Source organism: Benincasa hispida, chromosome 11 (genome assembly GCF_009727055.1).
Source record: "Benincasa hispida cultivar B227 chromosome 11, ASM972705v1, whole genome shotgun sequence".
Taxonomy (NCBI): Eukaryota; Viridiplantae; Streptophyta; class Magnoliopsida; order Cucurbitales; family Cucurbitaceae; genus Benincasa; species Benincasa hispida.
The window spans coordinates 62,757,431-62,781,344 of NC_052359.1; the positions used below are offsets into that span (position 1 = coordinate 62,757,431).

At 33.3% G+C, this 23,914-nt stretch overlaps 1 protein-coding gene across 1 annotated transcript; it reads right to left on the reverse strand.

The window, feature by feature from the left end:
* Positions 1-4,043: 4,043 nt before the first annotated feature.
* On the reverse strand, positions 4,044-8,886 carry LOC120089757 (protein CIA1). Its single transcript, XM_039047144.1, has 10 exons — positions 8,478-8,886; positions 8,020-8,166; positions 7,643-7,861; positions 7,466-7,530; positions 7,280-7,345; positions 7,051-7,122; positions 6,194-6,256; positions 5,265-5,334; positions 4,790-4,873; positions 4,044-4,258 (listed from the first exon to the last, which is right to left on the reverse strand). Exons 1-10 carry the CDS (start codon positions 8,670-8,672, stop codon positions 4,187-4,189), a joined length of 1,053 nt encoding a protein of 350 aa, XP_038903072.1. The 5' UTR covers positions 8,673-8,886; the 3' UTR covers positions 4,044-4,186.
* Positions 8,887-23,914: the final 15,028 nt, after the last annotated feature.

Here is a 23,914-nt window from a genome sequence, read left to right on the forward strand (position 1 = left end):
ATAACTACAAAATAAAGCATATGAAGTTCTGCGTTTACTTATTTGTGTGCAGCAGCTTATATTTGGTGATTTAATATAATGTTGATTCTTTGTTCATTGAGGATGCTAAGCGTCATTCGGTCGGACGTATGGGTTCTTCACAAAATTTGGATGTAATGCTTCTTTGTTAGAATTTGATATCAAACGAAATATTTTGTGTTCTCCAAATTTCATATGACCCTTCTTAAGCAAGTTTCATTAAAGTGATTTGATATGATTGTGTGTTTTGTCAATTTCATATACCACATTATTCCCATTGAAAATGGGAGAAAGTATCGAAAACGAAAAACGAAAATGGAAACGGGAACAGGATCAGGAATCGAAGTTGGGATGTCGGGGGCCAATCAAACTTATCTTTAGGAGTAATTGGGTAATGTCACATGCGACGGATGTAAAAAATAAAAAAAAGCCAATTTTCAATAATTTCTTCAATGCATGCCATTTTTCAATTGGGTCCCCCAAAATGGATCATCCATACAAAATTTTGATCCTAATGGCTGCCTCATGAAAAGAAAATGGGGTTTGAGTTCTCTTTCTCTCTTTTTTTTAACTATATATATATATAAAATTCAAAACCTAAATTTGAATTTCTTTTTTTTTCCTCTTTTATTCCAAATATCCCAACTCTTTTATTTTCTTTCAAATTTAAAAATTCAATCATTTATCTCCAAAATCTCCAAACAATTATATGAAATTAATTTAAATCAATTAACTTCTCAAATCATCTTAATAATTTTGCTTCAAAACTAAAAAATAAAGAAATTAAAATCCAACAATTTAAGATAATCGATCCCAATTTATTTGGAACTCAAAATGTTACAAAAAAAAATAAATAAAATCTAAAATTTTTTGCTAGGTTTACAAATTTAGAAAACGATGACTGGATTTGCAAATAATTCTTATTAAATCTCTTGATATTCATCTGCATTTTTTCAACTATTTCTTTTTTTTCCCCCTAAATAAAAATAAATTTGGAGAATTGAAACTATTGGAATCTTGTATCTCTATAAACAATTTATTATTTTTCTCTTTCAAATTTGTTTATTGTTATTTTAAAAAGTTTGTTTCGCCTACCCTTTCCCTCTATAATTCTCTCGAGACTGGAGAGATAGATTTACATTTAACCAATTATAGTAAGAACTCAATGAAATACTCTCAAAATTCACCAAAATAATTTCAAAAGACCAACATTTTGAGGAAGTTTTATGGGAGATGTCATTCCATTTCTAAATACTTAGATGCAATTTAAGAAAGGTAAATACAATATAATATTTTAGTTGTATAAAAAAATTGATTGTTTCGTTTTTTTTAATTCAATTTTATGTTAAAAAAAACGATTTCACAGTTTGTGTGTATGAAAAAAAAAAAAAAAAAAAAAAAAAATTATAAAATGGAGATTTTTTCCTAAAACATTTTAAAGCAAGAAATAAAAAAAAAAACAGGATTTTCTCAACAAAAAAATAATAATAATAATAATAAAAAGGACAAATGGCAAAGATCACCTCTAAACTAAGGTGGTAGTTGGAATACACTCTCAAACTTTTTAATTGTAAAAATTATACCCTCAAATTTATAATAATTGTAGAAATTAAACCTTTAAACGATATAAATCGAACATCAAAATTATACAAGTGTTACAATTTCTACACTTATATAAGTTTGAGGTCCAATATTAATAACAATATAAGTTTGAAGGTTTAATTTTTATTGAAAATATAATTGCAACTACTATTGTGATTGTTGCCGTTTGCTGCTAAAAAAAATAAACGGGTTGTTTTAAAAAAATGTAATATATTTAATCAATGTAAGTATAGATGGGCTGATTAAAGTATATACTGTTAACAATAAATTATAAATTATCATTTTGTATCTGCACTCCATGTGTTTTTAATCCAATTCTTCTTTGAATCCATTATAACTATTTTGAAATTTTTATGATTAAAAAAAATGGAAATGAAACTGAATTCGTTAAAACTATGGTTTTTTTTTTTTTCAATTTCAAACTCCTAAGATATTAGATTCCCAAAATAACTTCCATAACTAACAGCCTAAATTCTGTTATCCAAACAAGTTTTAATGTATTTAGATTTTAAATTTTGAATGGTAAAATGTAGAACTATATTAAAAAGAGAAAAATATTAGGAAAATTATTTTAAATGACAGAGCTGTTAAAAACATTTTCAAATATAGTAAACAATGACGTTTTTGCTCATTTTGTAAATATTTTTGTTCATTTTTCTATATTTGAAAACAACCCAAAACATTATCAAATACAAATATGTATTATATAATATATTAAAAATTAGGACAAATATCAATTTCACTCCTGAACTTTAGAGATGGTATCAAACTAATATTGTAGCAATCTAAATCATGAACTTTCATAAATGTGTCAATTTAAACTCCAAACTAATAAATGTATCAATTTAAACCTGAACTCTCGTAAGTGTATTAATTTAAACTCTGAAATTATATAAGTGCATCAATTTAAACCCTCCATTATGTTTGATTTGGATACAAAGTTTAAGGTTTAAATTGATATACTTAAAAAAATTAGACTTTAAATTAATACAATTATTAGCTTATGGTTTAAATTGCTACAACCCACAAAGTTTAAGAGTATAAATTGATATTTGTCCTAAAAATTATATTATATTATAAATTAATAATTACACAGTTAAGATAAATTTAAGTCATAAATAACAATTTATATTCAATCAAATATCTAGCAACCATAGTTTAGTGGTCTATAAATATAAATATATTGTTTTATTACATGGTTTAAATTGAAATTTGTTTTATATATCTGCTATCAAATACATATTAAAAAACATGAAATATAATAATATTTTTATTCGATTCTATGTTTTCAAGTATATGTAATTTTGAAGTAAAAAGGTGTCTTAACTTAGCGAGAATGTACTTTTAAAGAATTCTATGATATCATTTGTATGAAAAGAACTATGGGTCATTTGGGACACCAACTAAAACTTGGTGTATAACTCAATCTATATTTGAGACACCAAATATAATAGTAGAGTGTGCAACTATTTATATCCTACAATTAAATATAGTAAATACTATTTCAAAATTTCCTTTGTTACCGTATTTATTATTTTCACTCATCCTCTTTTTTTTCTTTACTGAAATGTTTACTATTTACTACCGAAATCAAAATAATTTATACCTCAAACACAAATTATTATAATACAAACTAAAATAACCTATCATTTAGACAGAATCTGATTATTACAACCCATTAACTATAATAACCACCTACTAAAACCATCTAAACCTCAAATACTAATTAGTCTTTCTTCTACAATTGCATATAAAAGTATCTTCACTTGAAAGCTATTCCATCTCTCTCCTATGACTAAAAGTGAGTTTAACAGTAACGTTTTTTTTATATATATCGACCCTCATTCAAAAAATCTTATCAAGTGTAGTTAAAAGTAATTAAAAGTAATTTTAAAATTCTGAAAAACAAGTCTAAAGTTTTTCTAATCCAATAATTCAATACTTTTAAAGGTTATTTTAAAACCACTATTTTTACTTTTATTTTTTGAAAGGATTCATACAATTAAAATTGATTCTAAATTATTAAATTCATGTTTGAAGTATATCAAACATGACTAAAATAATTTTGACGATGTGAAAATCATTCCAAAAGATATAATTACTTTCATTTGGAAAATACTCTTGATTCTCCCATGAAAATCTGAAGCACAGAAGTTGCTATGCAAACAAACCTCTAGTTAGTAAGGCACAAGAAGTCAACTGAAGAATTTTTGGAGTAATTATAGATCAAACTGCATCCAAACAGCTGCAAATGCTCTCCCAATTCTATTGAGCTTTGGATTTGACAAGCTCTGCTTGGTCTCTTGGTTCATCATTCAACAAGTTAGACATTATGCTCAATCAATCACTGTAAACTATTCCCCTACTTAGGGCTCAACAATAAGGTTAAAGATCTCATAATCAAGAGATAAAAGATGAGTGGATGCCCCAAAACATAGGTAATTTTAAATTATGGGTACTTTTCTACTTGCTTGAACATTATAATTCACATAATTTATGATACCTATTTGGTTATTAAGATATAAATAGTATGGCACAAACATGATTTGAAAAGTTAATTTAGGAATTAGGAAATAGGAACCAGATCCCATATTCTTATTGTACCATCGTCGCTCGCTGAAGCAAGAAGCCTCTTCTCCTGACAGAATATGGATTGAAATGTTAGATAGAATGATACACATCGGTATTTTAAAGCAAAACGACAATCTAGGATAAATATGTGTAGCATCTCGTGTAGCAGAGATAATAACGTACAATCAGCCATTTGAGTTATGATAGACCAGCTAAAAGACAGTAGTTAACACTCCAAAGCAATGGGGCTGTAATTCACTGAGGTCTTCGAAGTTTCACTTGGGCAGATGATACAATTAAGTTGACATATTTTTCGTTGTTTTTATTTCTGAAGATTTAAGCTAGCTTAGGTGCATTTCAATTAACTTACAGTACAATAGGAAATTTTTAGGATTTTAATATCTTAGATAGGTAGTGTCAGAGGGCAGCGGCCACTATAGAATTTGATTCTAGAAAATAGTATATCAAAATCAAATGTGATTACTGATTAGTCAAAGTCCATACATGGCTAAAGTTAAATTCCAGTCATGAGCTAATCACTTAAATGCAGGTTAGTACTTAGTAGTAAACATTTTGCATTTTGAAATAAGAGCCTTACCCCTGGGCTCCATTGCACTGAATTTACATCCATGTTATGGGCCTTCTCCTTCTTAAATAGCAACTGGAATGAAGACCTATCAATCTGCGATGAGAGGGAGAGTGGTCAATACTTTTCATTTTACTAGAAAGTTCCATTACATTTTTATATCTTAAAACTAACAACATATATAACCAACACTAACAAGAGCATAGCTAGATGGTAAAGACATCCTCACTCCTTTAAAGAAGTTGTAGGTTCGAATCCCCAACCCAATATTTGTTGTAATATTCTTTAAAAAAAAAAACTAATAATAAAACATATTTAACCAACAGATCATAATCGTACTAATTTATACTAAACATGACAAAAGGTTTCCAAAAGATAAGAAATAATGCTCTCCATAAAGCTACATCAGAGAAAACACAATGTCCAGTCATATTATCGTACGGATATGAGCAAATGCTAATAATAAGGTGAGGCAGGTATTCAGTACCACTTTCTCTTGATTCTCCACAAACAAACGGATAGCATCATCAGCTGCTCCACTAGCAATTATACCGTTTCTGTTACATTCACGTGCAATAATCATCAGCCTCAGAGATGTATGGTTAGAAATTAGAATATAAGATAAAAAGGAAAGGCCGCAAAGAACAGGTAATAAAAAAGTTACACAGGTAAAACCATAATACATTTCCAATCAACATTTAGGGTATTTATTATTCTTAAGTGAATTTCCTGCAGCAAATAAAGTACATGCGATAAACTTTTCAACGAGCATAAATATTTGATCGTCAATGTTCAATGAGTTAACGAGCAGAGTTCACTAATTGATCTACAAATATTGGCTAGTCAAGAAACTTTTAGCATTTTAGGATAATTAATACCATAAAAGTTGGAGTGAGATATTTTTAACTCATGGGCATCTGGTCGAATCCAGTAGTAATTACAATTTATAACTAAGCCAATTCCTTCAGATAAAGTACATGAGGTGCAGTTTTTATTTTTTATATTTTTGGGTAGGAAAAACACCACCGTTAAGACTTCCAATTGAGGATGATCTTTACAACCCTTTGGTTTTCTTAATACACGTGATGGCACTGCTATGATAGGAAGTGCCCCTCTCTTCTTCTCTTGATAATTTGTATTGAGGGAATAAAGGTAGCGTTCCAAGTAAGAAAGCCACTCAACTGTGTTATGGATACATTATAAATGAATGAAATATTGTCTTATCCAGGCTGTTCAGAAGCTCAAAAAATGGAGAAGAAATTAAACCAAGCACTCTATTACTATGACCAAATTTCCACACACCTTAATTGCTTTGCTAATTACTGGAATAATTGTCTTTAAACACGGTAGCACAAGAGAAATAAAAATCTTTTATAGACGTAAAATAACCTTACAGCAACAAAATAGTTGATTTACCTTGACCAATGAACAGAGAAAATTGTTCGATCATGATAACCAGAAAGAGTACAAGTATGCCTCCTAACAAACCAGATGAAAGAACTACCCATCAGCATGGTTACAGAAAAACAGACAAAACAATATTTTGAGAGAAATGGAGATACAAATAATGTCTCATAAAAGAAGAAACTCATTGAGTTTGCATCTCAGACTAAGCTAATCTGAAACATATAAAGATCGGTGCAACAGAACCATGTGACACAGTACAAGCTGGACAACAGCTTAACCAGAAGAGAACTACAGAAGAAACATTCTCACTTTGTCCGTGTATTTAGATGCACACAAAGACCTTTTCTCCTACATTAGCATCATGCACACCAGGACATTCGTATGCATAAACATATATATAAATACAGCAAATCATAGTAGTATAGATAAATTCAGACAAAATAAACAAATTGAAAAAATCACGTTGAAATATTTGTTGCTCTTGATACTAAATATTTTAAATTCAAAATAGGCATCAGCAAAGAGTCCTATTAAATAAACAACATAGACACATAAACATTGGCAAGGTAAAAAATCAATAATTTTGTCGTAGAAGCAAAATCTTCAGGAAACAAGAATTCCTTTTTAACTCCTGTGACTACAAGGTTTTAATCAACAGGACCGTTCTGTTTAAATAAGTGAGATAGATTATGAATTTTCCTTTCCAAGCCAATGCTCAAATTTAAGCACAAAAACCTACCAGCCAATGTACTAACAATAAAAGGAAACATAACGCATGCACCAAAACTAATCCGATAAACAAATTTCATTAATCCAAAGCCAAATAATAATGATTACAATATTGATGAAGTTTTTGTGTCCCTCACCATGGTGAATAGCCAGCCCCAGAATGCAACCTTGTCTCATCTATTTCCCATATTTTAAGGGTGAGATCATCACTGCAAAAGTGCACCACAGTCAAATTAGATCCACCTAATGGAATAGTTTTAAAATTGGTTTGACATAATTCCTTATTAACTTCCTATGAATAAAGAAATGAGGAGAAATTAATGATTTCCAAGAAAAATTGAAGTTCTATTGCTCAACACAGCCTACCTACAGGTGACCATTTTGTCTCCAGTTGCATTAAAAGAAAGGGCCCAAACTGTAGAAGAGTGACCACTGAGAAGAAAATTGGCATCATAATGAAGTTAAATCAAGTTAAGCTGAAGTTAACTGCCTGTGGCAATGAGGATGGATTTATAGAAATAACCATGAGAGAAAAGTGAAATATTTATATACTTGTTAGATTCATCTAAAGTCTGAACACAGTGCCAATCATCATTGTCATCGTCACCTGCCCAAACCTGAAGTGGTTTCATCCTCATAAATTAATACCACCCATGCAAATCTGAAGTAATTTCCACACGCGGATCGAAAAAAATAACTGAAATAACATTTGAGCCATCTTAGCAGTACCTTGACAGTGTTGTCATAGCTACATGAGAATAAAAGATCCATGGTTGGGTGCCACTGAACCATTTTTACATCCTGTGTGTGTCCTTGCAACACAGAAACACATTCATACTCATTACCTGGCAATACTTCCCAAATCCAAACGGTTCTATCTCGACTGCACGTCGCAAGCAGAGAACCAGATGCATTCCAAGATACGCATTTGATCTCATTTTCATGACCCTAAAAGTCAACCAACGAGACAGATTTTTTCAGTGCACTGAGGCTTGAATAAGACAAGGGAAAAAAAATAGCAGATAGCCCTATCCTTATGGATCATCAGGATAAAATCTTGCAATGAATAATGGTGTTTATATACAGTATTTGATAGGAAATACTACCTCTAGAGTGGAAACGCATTCATAATCACCCCCTATATTCTCCCAAATAGCTGTGGTGGCATCAAAGCTTGCAGTGGCCAATAATTTACCGTTTGGTGACCAAGCGCATGACCTAACAGTTCTAGTATGCGTTTCTTCCAAAACTGCCTGCAAATAACACTACATTAGCATTTGAGCTCCCAATGTCAAACACCTAAGATTTCGATGAAGTATCTCATAATCAAAAGGAAAATAAAAAATTGCATCAAACAAAAGGAACTCTTGTAAGATGAGAAACTTTCTCGGATGTTAGTCGTCTTCCGTTTAGGTTAGTCGTCTAAACCCAAATATCACAGTAAAAATACCAACTCGACGAACAATTTCTAATGAACTAAAATGATTACATCCATGTTAAAATCCAATACCACACGAGCACTAATAACTATCGATTCAACAAAAATCGACTGATGAAATAGAACCTTGCAATTCCACGAACCAGAGGACGGACTTTGCTCCCAGATACGGACGGTTTTATCGCCGCTGCAGGAAGCAAAAACAAGTGGAATTCCTCCAACTCCGGTGGCGGGATTCCATGCCAGATTCCATACCCTATCAGTGTGACCTTCAAGCTTCGCAGTCTCCTTGAGCTCGAATCGGTCATCCCAAAGCTCCATCACAAGAATGGCCAAATCTCCAGTAAAACGGGAAAATTATCAAGCCCTTGGTCCGCAAGTATTGGAGACTCTGCAGCTCAGCTGTAATGGCCAGCGGAGGGATCAGCACGCGCCGCCGCGGATTCTCTCCCCAACGAGTCGTCCGCTTACGGAGAATTACGCATTAATGAACTAAGGCAATTATTCCACGGCTCTATTGAATCAGAAATTGGAATTGTGCTTTTAAAAGGTGTAATTTTGATATATTTAGAAGTTAAAGTGATAATTAAGGAATTTCCTGGGTTAAATTATCAATAATTTTTTTTAACGTTTTGACTATTTAATCCGTGAACTTTAAAAACGAAAAAGAAAATAATTTTATATATCTAATATAAGATAATACGACAATCAATGGTGTGTTTAATTTAAAAAATATATCATTTTACAAAGAATAGAAGAATTTGGCGACCATTTAAAATAGGTTTTAAAGTGTATTTTAAACCGTTCGGATCAAAATTATTTAAATAAAAATATTTTTTTTAAAAAATACATTTTTTAAGTCAATCCAAACAAATCTAAAATCAATATGTCGAAGTATTATTTATAAGCTACAATTTTAAAAAAATCAAATTATTTCTAAATTGGATGTATATTAATTTTGAGTGATTAATACATGTACTTGACAAAACTGATTTTTAAAAATTTTCAAATTCACTTTCAATCATATTCTTAATTATTTAAAATTAATTTTTTAATAAATATTTAAATTCAAATTTGATGGTATTGAAATCATTTGTAAACATGTAAAAGAAAATATCAAACTGATTTTAAATGCTCAAATGCATGTTTAAAAATTATTTTGAATATGATAAATACGATTTTAGCTATTTTGAAATCTCTACACATATCATATTATAGATCTGTAAACATATATATTATTATTATTATGCTATGCTTGGGACTTGTGCAATTACAATATTTTCTTTGATTTTTAGGTAATTTTAGATATTACAATTACAAATCTTTTAGTACTTATATGTTGATAGTTTGATTATATACTCTTACGGTGATTGAAATACAAAAAGAAAAAAAGTCTTAAATTTTCATTTAAAGCGCGTTTGGTGCACAGATTTTGAATCTTAAGCATGTGAATATTAAACCCAAAAGTTAAGTTGGGAGGTTTAGGTAACCTGAGTTTAGAGTTGTGTTTCGTCAAAGTTTAAGAAACTTGTGTGTTTGGAGTAACTTAGGAAACCTGGAAATGGAGAGCAAATGTATAAATCTTGAGTTTGTGAAATATTTTATTGTAATTAATAAATAGTTATATTTTAGATTAGTTCATACTTGTCATCTTGATTATTTTAATATAGTTAAGTTCAAAATAAATTAAAAAGTTTAGAAAAATATTCGTTTTTTATATTAATTTGAAATATAGATGTGACTAAATTTATAATTTTATTTAATTTATTATTTCAGTAATTTGGTATTTTGATTACTAGATTTGGATATAAAATTTCATGAACTTTTGTCACTTTAACTAATTTGAAAATGATTGGATTTTTTATCATAACATGCTAACTTCAAATTGAAATAAACTAGTATTTTAGTTTTATATTCAATTATTGAAAAATTATAATTACATTTGAGGAAACAAAAAAAATCATAAAGTTTGAGTTTTAATTTTTATTTGGTGCTAAGCTCGTTTTAATTCTTTATGTTTAAAAAAAATAATCCTAATCTTCGAGTAGTTAATTGACCAATGGAAAAAAATGAAAATATTAAACTAAATTATGACTTGCTATACGTATAGCTTAAATAAATATACCTAATTAAACAATTAGAGTCTAATAAGGTATTATTTTACACAAAAATATGATCCACTTTTCTTTTTCAGCTTTTGGCATGTAAGGGAAGACTTTTTTATTATAAATTTTTCAAAACAATTTTCTTTCTAGAACCTATACAAGCAAGGAAAATATCTTCAAAACTTTGAAAAATTGTTGCCCTCATAAATGAAACCAAGAATCAACGAGAAGCTTTAAAGAAGAAAACGAGATATATTTTTTAAAGAAAGAGAACATGAGGTATATTTGATATATATATATATATATATATATAGCACTATATATTGAATTTTCTATAAATAAATTGTTGGGTTTTATGTCCTAAAACTCATGGTTTGTAAACAATAAACTTATTTTGTAAATCGACAAAGTTGTTATTGAATATATGAATTGTTTATTTCGTTTTAGATTTAACTCCAATTAACTAAAAGATCCATGACTATTTCATGAGTACTTGAACTTTATGTGGAGACATAAGAGTGGATTAGATTTGAGTAAATAGTCAAAATGGTCCATGGTATACGAATAAGGTTGGGTGTCTTATTCTAGTAACACTATTGGATGCGGCCCACTCTATAGTTGTTATAATTGTTGTAAAGTGCTACAAACGAAGCGGGGGCATCCTATGCAATGAGTTTGCATAAGATCGGACCAAGAATTAAGTCACTCATACTTTATAACACTATTTAATGTTTAGGACTGATTATTTCAAAGCGATGACCTAGGTAATTTGAACTTAATCCTAAGTTAACTAAGAAATCTTGTTTATTCAGGATTATCTTTAGATTTGCATGGGTGAGGGTTGGCTCAACAACACCGGCTCAATAAGCATCCCATTTTATGTTGGGATTGGTGTCCTAATTCTCCCAGAGTCTCGTTGTTTTGTAAAGATACACATTGTTCAATGAATAAAATAAGTGTTATTTAATTCTGGCATTTACTCATATCCAATAAACAAAGCTCCTTGGCTATCTTATGTGAACTTAAGCATGTATATGTGATATACAGTGATCATGCCTTAAGTGATAACCTAAATAGGTCTGTAGTATAAGGATTAAGGTAGGATACTTTGATCTTGGTGACACTACGGATACCACCCGCTTTGTAGAAGTTTGCAAGTGTTTGTAAACTAATACAGATGGTAGATCTGACCATTCATGTGAGAGTGCGAGCGGGGGTGTCCTATACAAAGAGTTTGTTATAAGACCTACATCACGAGATGACTAACTCTATATATAACGTCGTTGATATTAGAGAGACTTGCATCTCACCTAAACAGAAGGTGACATGACTTCAATCCTGAGTGTTTTGGAAACTCCTGCCTTTGAGAGGCGGTCTTTTTGATTAGTATGGGTGAGAGTGGCCAGATTGCCAACTCAACATGCCTACCTTTTTGGGGACTTGTCTGATCTGGGAGCTGGGAACTCAATCCACAAGATGTAATTCACTCCTTTCCCGAAGTAGGGATAAGTAGAAAGATTGTTCCTTAAAGGCTGATTTCGGGGCTTGAACATAGTGGCCACAACTTCTCTTTGGAAGAGAAGACTCAGTCATAGTTAGGATATGACTTATGTTCATTAGAGAGATCAGTGGTACTTAAGGAGACAGATGTAACTACAGGGGTATAATGGTTATTGGCCTAGCTGTACTTATAAGCAATCTGTGAAAGGTTGTCGCACTGCTATTGGTTAAGATGACACATAATATATCTGTGCGTAAGGAGAGTTCAAACTTTAGTCTTTTTGTGGAGTGCCTGGCGTTTAATGAGATGGTGGAATCCGTGACTAAAAAGAGTTTTATCAGTTATTCACGTACAATTGGAGCTTCTCGAGCTACAGGTCCATGAGGTCCCCTCGGAGCTCAATGGATTCAGTTTGAATGATCAGTTCTTGGTGTTGATTTGAAATGTTCAAATTTGACAAAAGGTATTTTGATTATATATGAATATAATCGGTATGATGTTAGATAATCTAGGTGGAGGAATTAATGTAATGAGATTTACATTAAGTACCATGGAATAGAAAAAGAAATATGGTTTATATGTTTCATGAGATGAAATATTAAAACTATAGGTTATAAATATAGTAGGATAAGTTAGTTATCATTTATATTTATAATAATATTAATTATATGGATATTAATTCTTTTTCTTTAATACGAAGTTAGTGGATGGTTATTATTCATGGTAACCGTGAGTTTAAAAGGAAAGTGGTTTTCCTATTTTTGAAAAGAAGTTTTACAAAAAGGCTGATAAATTTTTTTTTGAGTTTTCTCTCTCGCGCAAAAAAAAACTCACGGAGTTTTCAAGTAAATACGGATTTACTAAACGACGGCTGAGCGAGCTAAACGATCGTGCAATGGTGAACTAAACGATCGTGTAGTTTTTACTAAACGATCGCATAGTTTTTCTAGACGATTGCTTGCCCGAAGTAAACGATCGTGTAGTGTCTGTAGGCGACAGAGGGAGCTAAACGATTGTATAGCTTTTTGCTAGATGATCGCTTAGCTTTATCTAAACAATGAGCATCGACCTATATGATAAGTTCTTGCCATCTCCCACTTGCCCAATTTGGTACACGATTGGTGTTTCACTCCTTCATCTTCCTCATTCCAAGTCCGAATAGAGCCCACCCTCTAGATTCTCACATCAAGAATACCAAGGTAGCCTTATTGGTGGTGTCAGACTCAACTCGACACTATCGAGGTTTTCTGGAGGTCGTTCGTGTTGTTACTGAGGAGTTCGTGATCGAGGCGATCGTTGAGGACGAGCGCGAAGTGTCCATGCTGTGTTCATTATTGTGTTGCGGTCGTGTAGATCGAATGTTTGAGGTTGCTATTGTTCAAGCGTTCGTGAGCAAGGATCGTGGAGCCGAGGCGACAAATGTTCGTAAAGTTCTTCCTTGTTCATTTGTTGTTCATGCTGTAATTTCTACATTTTATTTGTATACCCGCTTGTTTGAAGTTGACTGTAAATGTTTTGTTCATTCATGATTGTGATTTGGAATAGTCTTGTTTCGCTGCTCATGGAAATCTCATATCTGATTTCCTTCAATTGGTATCAGAGTCAAGTTACGATCTTGGGACCTGTGGTTTAAGATGTCGCATGTCCCGCAGACCCAGACTCTCCAGATGACCCTCAAACACTTTAGCCGTGAGGGCCTTTTAAAAGGATCAACAACGTTGTGCTCCGATGCGATCTTCGTGACTATTACATCACCGCAATGCACAAATCTCCCTGATCAGGTGATATTTTCGTTCTATGTGCTTACCCCGACGATGACTCCGAGGTTCCTTTGAATTTGCCATAGCCTCATTGTTATCACAATAAAGAGTGATAGGCAAATCCATATTTGGAACAACTTCCAAATCTGAAAGAAACTTCCTTAGCCAAAAAACCTTCTTAGCTGCTTCACAAGCCGTTGCGTATTTGCCTTCCATAGTGGAGTCCGTGATGCATCCTTGCTTGATGTTTTGCCAGACTACAGTCCCTCTATTCAGAGTAAACACTGACCCCGATGTCGATTTATGAAAATCTCGATCGGTCTGAAAGTCAGAGTCCGTGTATCCTGTAAGGATCAGATCCTTATCTCTATACATAAGCATATAGTCCATCTTCTCCGAAGATACTTGAGGATCGTCTCGACCGTCGTCCAGTGATCAAATCCTGGATTGGACTGATACCGACTGACAATCCCTACTGCATGGCAAATGTTGGGTCGAGTACACAACATTGCATACATCAAGCTTTCTACAGCAGAAACATAGGGAATTCATCTTATCTCCTCAACTTCTTGAGGTATCTTAGGACATTGATCCTTAAACAAAACGATTCCATGCCTGAAGGGTAACAAACCCCTCTTGAAATCCTACATCCTGTACCAGATCAACATTTGATCAATGTACGATGCCTGAGACAGGGCTAACGTTTGTGCTTGCGATCCCAAATAATCTGGATCCTGAGAACATATTATGCCTCACCCAAATCTTTCATTTGGAACTGGGCAGCTAGCCAACTCTTAATGACAGTCATATACCCTACATCATTCCCAATGAGTAGGATATCATCCACATACAGTACCAGGAAAGCTACTGAGTTGTTGATGATCTTCTTGTAAACACAAGACTCATCAACATTTTGGTCAAAGCCAAACGACTTGATAGTAGTGTCAAATCCGATGTTCTGAGATTTAGATGCTTGTTTCAGCCCATAAATGGACCTATTAAGCTTTCAAACTTTTTGCTCTTGATCTGGAACTACGAACCCCTCTAGTTGAGTCATATAGATGGTCTTCTCAAGATTACCATTAAGAAAGGCAGTCTTGACATCCATTTGTCATATTTCATAATCATAAAATACGGCTATGAACAGGAGAATCCTAATAGACTTCAGCATGACAACAGGTGATGAGACCAATTATTCATTAGAGGATCAGTGGGATTTAAGGAGCAAGATATAATCTTGGTGGTAAAACAGCTTTTGACCCAACCGTTATTACGAAAAACCTGTGAAGGATTAACTTACTAATCATGGTTATACCGAGTAGACATAATATATCTACAGTGAGGGGAGTGTAACTACTAGGCTTTAGTGGAGTGACCCGATAGTTAACGAATGGTGGTTAATTAGGTTAAAGAGTTTAGCCAGTTAATTGCAGATCGTTGGAGCCTATGATCTATAGGTCCATGAGGTCCCCCTACTAGCTTATATAATACTAAACCTTATAACAGTGTGACGAATGAATTTGAAGTATTCAAATTCGATTTTTGGAGAAAAGCATTAAATATATACGATATATTTAACCTAATATTTAATTATGAATAAAGAGAGAGAAAATAGGAGATATTTAAATAAGATTTAAATATCAAGATTATGAATAGGGATCCATATAAATTGGGATTAGTGTTGGATTTAATATTAAATTAAATTAATTAAATTGCTTAATTATTTATTTAATATTAATTTAATTTTAAAATTGATTATTGGAATTAATTTTGAAATTAAATGGAATTAGTCAAAATTGCATTAAAAGTCAAATTGTTGACTAGATAAAAAATGCAATGGAAGTCAAATTATTGACTTTTGAAAGTCAAAAAGTCAAATTTGTTGAATTTGGACTTTTAGAGTCAAACTTTGACCAAGTTAGTGGAAAGATCCAACACTTGTGAGTGGGAAATTTCAACTATTGTATTGCTAAGTGCTCTCTTCATTTGAAGACACTTACCTCACTTAATCCCACTTTGAGTTGGTGGATTTTTTAGTGTCAAATTCTCATCAAACTCAAAGTTGCATGTTTTGTATGTAATGGTGTTTAAAAGGGAGTGTTTATTGAATTTAAAAAACTCTTGGGCGTAGTGGAAATTGATGAGATTATGTGATAATCTCATCCCTTTTCTCTCTCAAAGTTTTAGTTTTTTCCTTTCCATATTAATCACCCACCGGATCCCACCATCCCGTTCTTAGGCTGGAGAATAGTCGAGAAGATCTCGTGGTGGTCTACAAACTGTTCACGAGGAGATTGGAGCTAATTTTGAGAAGATTCAAAGTCTACGAAGGTTATATTCTTTTTCCCCTTTTATTTGTTTCAATTGCATGCTTATCTTTGTAATTAACCTAATTAGAATACTTTAGATACATTTTTCTTCTACTGCACATGTGTTCATTCCATCATAAATCAATTTATATTTGATAAGTGCATGAACAATACAATTTGTATAATATATTCTTATATACCGACCAATATATTTTATGTATATTTACATTTTTTAGTATATTTGTAAACACGCAAAAAAACAAACTATGGTATATGTGATGTATATTTACATTTTCGACTATATTGCCAATATATTCAACATATACTTGAGATCTCAATAAATAGGTGATCAATTTTTAACTAGTAAAAATAGAAAATAAATGAATTCTCCTAAAATACAGAAATAATTAATTTTAAACAAAGAAGGAAAGAGAGAGAAATAAAAACGATAATCTATTAATAATTATTATTAAAAAAAAAAACTCCAAAAGAAAAAAAAATTAAAAGAAAGAGTAAGTGTATTTTAAAAATTATGATTGTAATTAAACTAAGAACCTCTTTGGAATGACTTAGCCGGAGGGGCAGCCGGAAGTGGCCTGAGGCGGTCGCCAGAGTTGGTAGCTGACGACGATTTTCAGAGGTAGTGGTTAGAGTTGGCCAATGGCAATCACCGGAGGTGGTGTTTGGAATTTGGTCGACAAATTTCTTGGAATAAATTAGAGAAAGAACAAGAAAAAAAAAATAAGATAACCCATGGGTTTAAATAGTAACACTGTTCAAACTCATGCGAAAATGATGTAGAAAGCCATGACTTCCTAAATCATTACTCTAAACAAGGGTTGAACTTATGATACCTAACTCATCCAATCCTAACCCTTGAAACTGAAAAAACAGCCACCCGACGAATGGTAATAGGATCAGAAGCTCCGATGAACCATGACAAGAACAGAGATTTTGGTGAATTGTGATAGGAACAATGTCTCTAAAATCGTAGCAATGAACGAGAAACCTACAAAATAGATGATGGGGTTGATGCTCTAAATCTCGTAGGGTCCTATAGTTTGTAAATATATTGAACAGACTCATTGTTTATTTAATAAAATATATGATATTTTATTCATATTTTAGTTGCATTAACCATAAAAAATAAACTAACATCCAAGGTTATCTTGTAACTTAAACATGTATGTAGAGACATACGGGTGAATCTGTTGGATTTTATGTCCTAAAACTCGTAGTTTGTAAATTAATAAATATATTATGTTTTGTTTTTTCGATAAAGTTGTTATTGAAATTGTGATCTTGAATCCAATAAACTAAGGTTCTGAGGCTATTTAATGTAATTTGAACTTTATGTAGTGACACAAATGTGGATCAAGTTTAAATATATAGCCAAAATGGTCTATAGTATATGAATAAGGTTGGGTGCCTTATTTTGGGGTCACTATGGATGCGGCCCACTTTGTAGATAGTACAAACGATGTGATCCTGAATCGTTCATATAGAGATATATGAGTGGGGGTATCCTATGTAAAGAGTTTACATAAGACTGGACCATGAAATAATCACTTTTTACGTTCTAAATGCCGTTTTATGTATAAAACTGACTATTTTGTTAATTGATGACCTAGGTAACTTAATCTTAATCTTGAGCTAACTATGAACTCCTGTTCACTCGAAATTATTCTTAGATCTGCATAGGTGAGGGCAGCTCAATATCGCTGGCCCAATAAGCCTCCCATTTCAGGGGTAAGATCGGGTGGATAGCTGGGAACATAGGGTGCAAGACGGAATTCACTCCTACCCATTATAGGAAGTAGATAGGTTATTCCCTTTAGTACTAAATCCAGGTCTTGAACAAGGGCCCCACCTCTCCTTGGCCCGAGAGGGATTCGGTTTATAGGTTGGACCTTAAACTAATTGTTCATTAGAGGATCAGTGGAACTTAAGGAAACAAGTGTAGTCTTGGAGATAAAACGATTTTTATGACCCAGCCGAGATTATGAACAACCTGTGAAGGATTAACTTACTCATCATGGTTATATCAAATGGACACCAAATATATCTATAGTGAAGGAGTGCAACTACGGGACTTTAGTTGAATGACCCGTTAGTTAACGAACGTTGATTAGCTCCCTCTAAAGAGTTTAAGCTAGCTAATCTCGGATCGTTCGAACCATGACCTATAGGTCCATTAGGTTCCCCTACTAGCTCATATGGAATAAACTTAGAACAGTATGATAGAATAATTTGAATTGTTCGAATTAGGTAGAGAGAGAGAAACCGACAAGTATATGTGATATAGTGGTCGGATCTTTTTTAGCTTAGAGATACAGTTTTAATATTTAAATGTGATTTTAAATATCAAGCATATGAATACGTTCAAATTTGGAAGCTCGAAAATGATGGAAATGGTCAAAGTTGTAAAAAAGTCGAAAAGTTGACTTTTGACTTTGAAAAGTCAAAACTTTGACCGACCTTATATTCAAATGTGATTTCAATTTCGAGAAAATGAATGCGGATTCATGTTCGGGAGGTCAAAATTAGTCAACACGAAAAAAATCATAAAAAGTCAAAATGTTGACTTTTTGGTCAAAGTTTGACTTTGACCAAATGACTATTTTGCCCTTTTGACTATAGTTAGTGGAAAAATCCACACTTTTTGTTGGATAATTCCATTAACAAAATAGTGGGCTAGGTTGGGCTTATAGTGGAGACATTAAGCCCACTAAGATAGTGGAATATAGGTGTTGGGTTTTTATGCATTTGGTTCATGCAAATTGTTGCATGGATTTTTCTAGAAATTGGGCTTTCATTTTGAATGAAAAGATTTTTGCAATTTTGAAAATTGGTTTTCATATTTGGGCTGGAAAAATCACAACTTTGAAGAAAAGAGTAAAACCCAAACCTACCCAAATTCCATTTATTTTCCATCTCTTTTTCTCTCTTTCGGTTTTTCTTCATCCACGGGTCCCACAACTCGGTTATGAGTCCAGAGGATAGTAGGTCAACTCTTAGTGGTGGTCCCGAAAGAGTTCGAGTCGAGAATTCAGCGAGAAAATGCGATTTTCAGGGAGCTTCAAAGGTAGTATCCTACACTTTTAATTCACTGATTTTTTCTTTCAATTGCATGCTATTTTTCCTTTAATTTTTAAAAGGCAATTAGAGTGTAAAAATTTAGGTCCCAATTCCGCTACGTATGTCTCGTATTCCATCATGTGTATCAGAGCATGCTAGAATTACTCTCATTGTTTTGGTGAGTGTTTTTTTTTCTATCTATTCAAGTGTTGAAATGAAATGGGGACTAAAGTAGATTTATTATGATTTGGCATTTTTTCTCTTTTAAATTTCTTGTGGAAATTTGTAATTGCTCACTTGTTTATGAGCATTAAGTGTGAAAAAGGGTCTGTAAATTTGTTGGAGTCACTTGAGTTGAAATTAGGCTGTAAATTCTTTGATTCCGGAGAGAGAATAGCAGCAAATGGGAAAATTGCATCACAGACCCAATTCAGCCTCCAGACCCGAGAGAAGCTTCCAGACCCGACTCTCCAGTCCAGAATCCGACCCAGTTCGGGAAGCTCGCACGTGCATCTGGCTTTGCACGCCTGCCCCACCCGGATCCGATCCGTTCGCTTGCTCTGCTTCGTGCAGCCTCGCGCGCCCGTTCGCCCGCCTGCCCGAACTCGCTTTGCGACCCGCATGCCCACACCTCCGTTGAACGTACCAGCAGAAGTTGAACCAGCCGGTCCAGGACAAGTCTATTTTGACTGGTGAGCCGGTTTGACCGGTTCACTGTGTTTGGTGTTTTTCCCGGGCCGGTTCGAGTATTTTCTGAAAGCGGTTCTTGTGGTTCAAGAGTGTTTGAAAAGGCCGGTTCAAAGAAGCTTAGTGGGCTGGTTTTTTTTGTAATAAAAACTAGTATATTTGTTTGTATTTTAATGCCAAAATGGGTCCACTTTATGTTGTTTACCTATATTTGCATGTGATGTATAATGTTCTTTGATTATTGTTGATTATATATGCTATATAGTTTTAAAATCCTACCATAGGAAAAGCATTGTGGAATTGCATTTGTTATATCTTATAAGTGCTATAAAATATCTATTACTATGCATGCTTAGTTTTATTAATGTTATATTAGAAAGCATGTTGATTGAAGGAAGCATCATTATAGATGAATGCTCGTAGGGTTATTAATTGTTATGTTATAATTGTTATAAAATAACCTATAACTTCTATAATCTATAACAAAGATAAGATTGCGATACTCATTTAGGGGTTAAACCATTGAGCAATTCCAATTTCATAGGAAAATAGGTCGAATCTGTAAAAATCGAAGTCTACAAGGAAAACTCATCTGGCAAGATCTGGTAAAAGTCAGATAAGATGACATAAGGCTTGAAGGTTTTTAGTTGACGGTTCATTGGAACACCTACACTTGGAGATCGAGTTCGCGTCTGAACGTTAGGTTAAACCGGTTTTATGAGCAACGTGAGCGGTGTGAGGTAATAAAATTTGTTTATCACCTAGACATTAAGGTTAAAAGTCAGTATAAAAGTTATACTTCGGCAGAATCACCTAGACTCTAGGGACATTGTTTAGTAGCCGAAAGTTGGTATCGCTAAGTCATCTTTATACCCTAACCGTCCTAGAACACTTCAGCTGAGAGAGAAGTTAATGGTACTTTTAGCTCTTTAGGTCCCCTAAGAGTTCACACCGTTTTTGAGATTATTGCTTGGCTTTGGGCTGCCCTTGGGAGCGGACTTCTATTCAGAGAATGTTTGCATGGAGTCAATACCAAGGTGAATTAGGGGGAAGATATTCAAGTAAGTGGGAGAAGAAGTGTGTAAACCACATTCCTATGGTCTCTTCCATTAGGTTCGCACCGTGAGAATTCTATAATGCGCCTGCATATCTGCCCTGGGAGTGAACCTTACCAATCAGAGGGCTATTATTATGGATTTCGGAACTCCGCGAACTCTTAGACATAGATAGGGTCTCTCAGATTTTTTTTCATTCTTGTCTTTTCAACTTCGGGAGCATAATGATTCCGATCATTTGAGGCTGGAAAATGGTAAGGTCACCACTTTACGAGAATTACTAAGTGTTAGTAAATTTCTTGACCAAAGTAGAGATAACTTGAGTCTATAGGGAATAAGAGTTCTTTCTGTGATAGTATCTAGTCAAAGTAGTCGTTGGTTCAACGGAGGAATAGTCGATCATCCTTCGGTGGAGGTTATTCTAAACCATTGGAAATATTGTGTGCAATATAATAATGAAAGATTACATTATTAGTTTTTTTTTTGCTTAAACTTGATGGATTTAACAACATTAATGTTTCTTACTAAAAAAGATATTTTTTTCCTTTCAGCATGACTAGCTCTTAGATCATTTTCTTAGCTTCTGAGAAACTAACGACGATAATTACCTCAACATGGAAAAAACAATAGAATTTCAACATAGTAATAGATTGACTGAGATTTCGTCTTAACTGAAGAAATTGTCCTACGAAGGCCCCTGCCTCGAAAGAAGTACAAGGTTAAACTGAGATTTTACTAGTTGCCGGAAACCTGTTTAGTGGGGATGGATGTTACCTCAACCTGGATATTAGATTTCAGGAGCCCACTACCATATTTGCCTTTCTTTTTAGGAAACTAGTTCCTGAAAAAGATTGAGGAAGGCGAGGATCACCCTTAAGGTTGGAACAGGGGAGTTGTCTTGGGCCGATAGCAGTGGGAGACTTGAAGTTGTTTTCGACGATAGATTATATCATACTTAAAGATGTTTTGTAATTGCAACCTCTCTTATGAAGAGGAATTTAATATACTATCGCTTGTATTATTGGAACAAATGTATTAAAATATCTTTTGAAGTTAAATGAAGCGTTCATTTTCAGAAAAAGGTATTCAATTTGCTTTGCGTATACTTAAAACACTTTATAAGTTTAAGACCAACTAAAGCAAAATTTGTTCTTTAAATACTCGAGATGTTATAAAACAGTCAAAACTCAAAATAAAAGACAAAAATATTTTCTTTCTAATGTTCTTATCTATGGCACTTAAGACTTGGTCACATTCAAATCTCAATAGATTGAGAGAGATTGGTTAAGAATGGACTACTAAATCAGTTAGGAAAGGACAATTCTTTACCTCCATGTGAGTTTTGTCTGAGAGAAATTGACTAGAGATCTTTTACTGGAAAGGTCTCAGAGCCACAATACCTTTAGAGCTCGTACATTCGGACCCTATGCGGACCGATGAATGTCAAAGCTTGAGGTAGGTATGAATATTTTCATCAGTTTTATTGGATGGATTATTCAAGGTATGGTCATATTATACCTAATGCATCACAGTCTGAGTCTTTTTTTAAAATTTTTAAAGAATATATTAAGGCTAAGGCTTGAGAAACCAGTTAGGTTAAAACAATTAAGACACTACGATCAGATCGAAGGTGGGGGAGTACATGGACGTTAAGATTTCCAGAGACTATATAGATGAACACGGAATCAAAGTCAACAACTCTCTGCACCTAATATGCCTAGCAGAACAGGTTTGTATCTGAAAAGAAGAAATCAGAACCTTGTCTGTGACAGGGTTCGCTACAATGTGAGCTTGTGAAGTTTACCTGATTTCTTTGTAGGAGACATGCATTAAGAGACTGCTGTCTATATTTTGAATAACGTTCCCTCTTAAAAGTGTTTTCAGAAGCACCTTATGAGCTATGGATAAAGGGCGTTAAAGGCAGTTTACGTCACTCTTAGGAACTTTTGGCGATTGGCCTGGCACATGTTTGTGGATGCAAATTCCTTAAAAAAATTGGAACGTCGTCTCAAACTAGTGCCTATTTATAGGTTATCCAAAATTGAAACAAAGGTGGTCTATTTTTAGATGATCCTCAAAGAGAATAACGGGTATCTTGTATCGACAAATGCCATATTCTTAGAGGAGACCATATAAGAAGTCATTCAACCTCCCAGTAGCACTAGTATTGAAATTGAAATTTCCAAAGACACTACAGATAAACTGCTAGTTTCATCACTAACAGTAATAGAATAAAAACTCTTACATCTGATCAGTTCACATCCTTTCTCAAGAGTTGAGGAATGGCCTCGACGTAGTGGTGAGGGGTTTGTTTCATCAGCCTGATCGTTTACTTGGGTTTACAAGAAAACAAAGTCGTCATACCTTGATTACAGCATAGAGGAATCCATCGACCTATAACAAGCGATAAAAAGAATGTGGACTGATTGAATCAGTGGGTCAAAAGCCATGGTACCTCGAAATGGTAAATCTATGTGATTTTCAATTACTTCTGGAAACTGTGTAGATTCAACCGGAGAATTGACTGTAAACGCAATGGTTGCAAAGTGGATTCTACAGAGAAAAACGAGATTCCAAGCCGATAAAATACCAGACTTTTTTAAGGCTCGACTTGTGGCAAAGGGTTATACCGAGGGAGAGGAAAGTGACTATGAAGAAACTTCTTCAGTCTCCCGTTGTCCTATTGCTTAGTCGATTAGAATACTCTGTATCCATTGCCACCTTTGAATTGACTATGAATTGTTTAGTCAGATGGATGTTCAGACAGCCTTATCTAAACGACAATCTTGAGGAGAGTATCTATATGTGCTAACCAGAGGGTGTTTATTTGCACAAGGTAAGAACAAAAGGTCTTGTAAGCTTTAAAAATCCATTTATGGGTTTGAAACAAGCTTGCTAGATCTTGGAATATAAGATTTGATACTGCGATCAAATCTTATGGCTTTGAGCAGAATGTTGACGAGCCCTATGTGGTTAAGAAGATCGTCAATTTACTATAACGTCTTTAGCTTTATATTTTGGCGAAATATCCTCGTACTTCATTTGGGAATGAAAGTAGGTTACCTAAT

What these genes read in the sequence shown, in the direction of transcription:
- LOC120089757 (XM_039047144.1), bottom strand. Translation starts at nt 8,672, where the DNA reads ATGGAGCTTTGGGATGACCGATTCGAGCTCAAGGAGACTGCGAAGCTT. An exon ending in AATGCGTTTCCACTCTAGAG is followed by an intron (nt 7,862 to 8,019) that starts GTAGTATTTCCT and finishes GTTGACTTTTAG; the next exon opens with GGTCATGAAAATGAGATCAA. An exon ending in CAGTGCAATGGAGCCCAGGG is followed by an intron (nt 4,259 to 4,789) that starts GTAAGGCTCTTA and finishes ATATTCTGTCAG; the next exon opens with GAGAAGAGGCTTCTTGCTTC.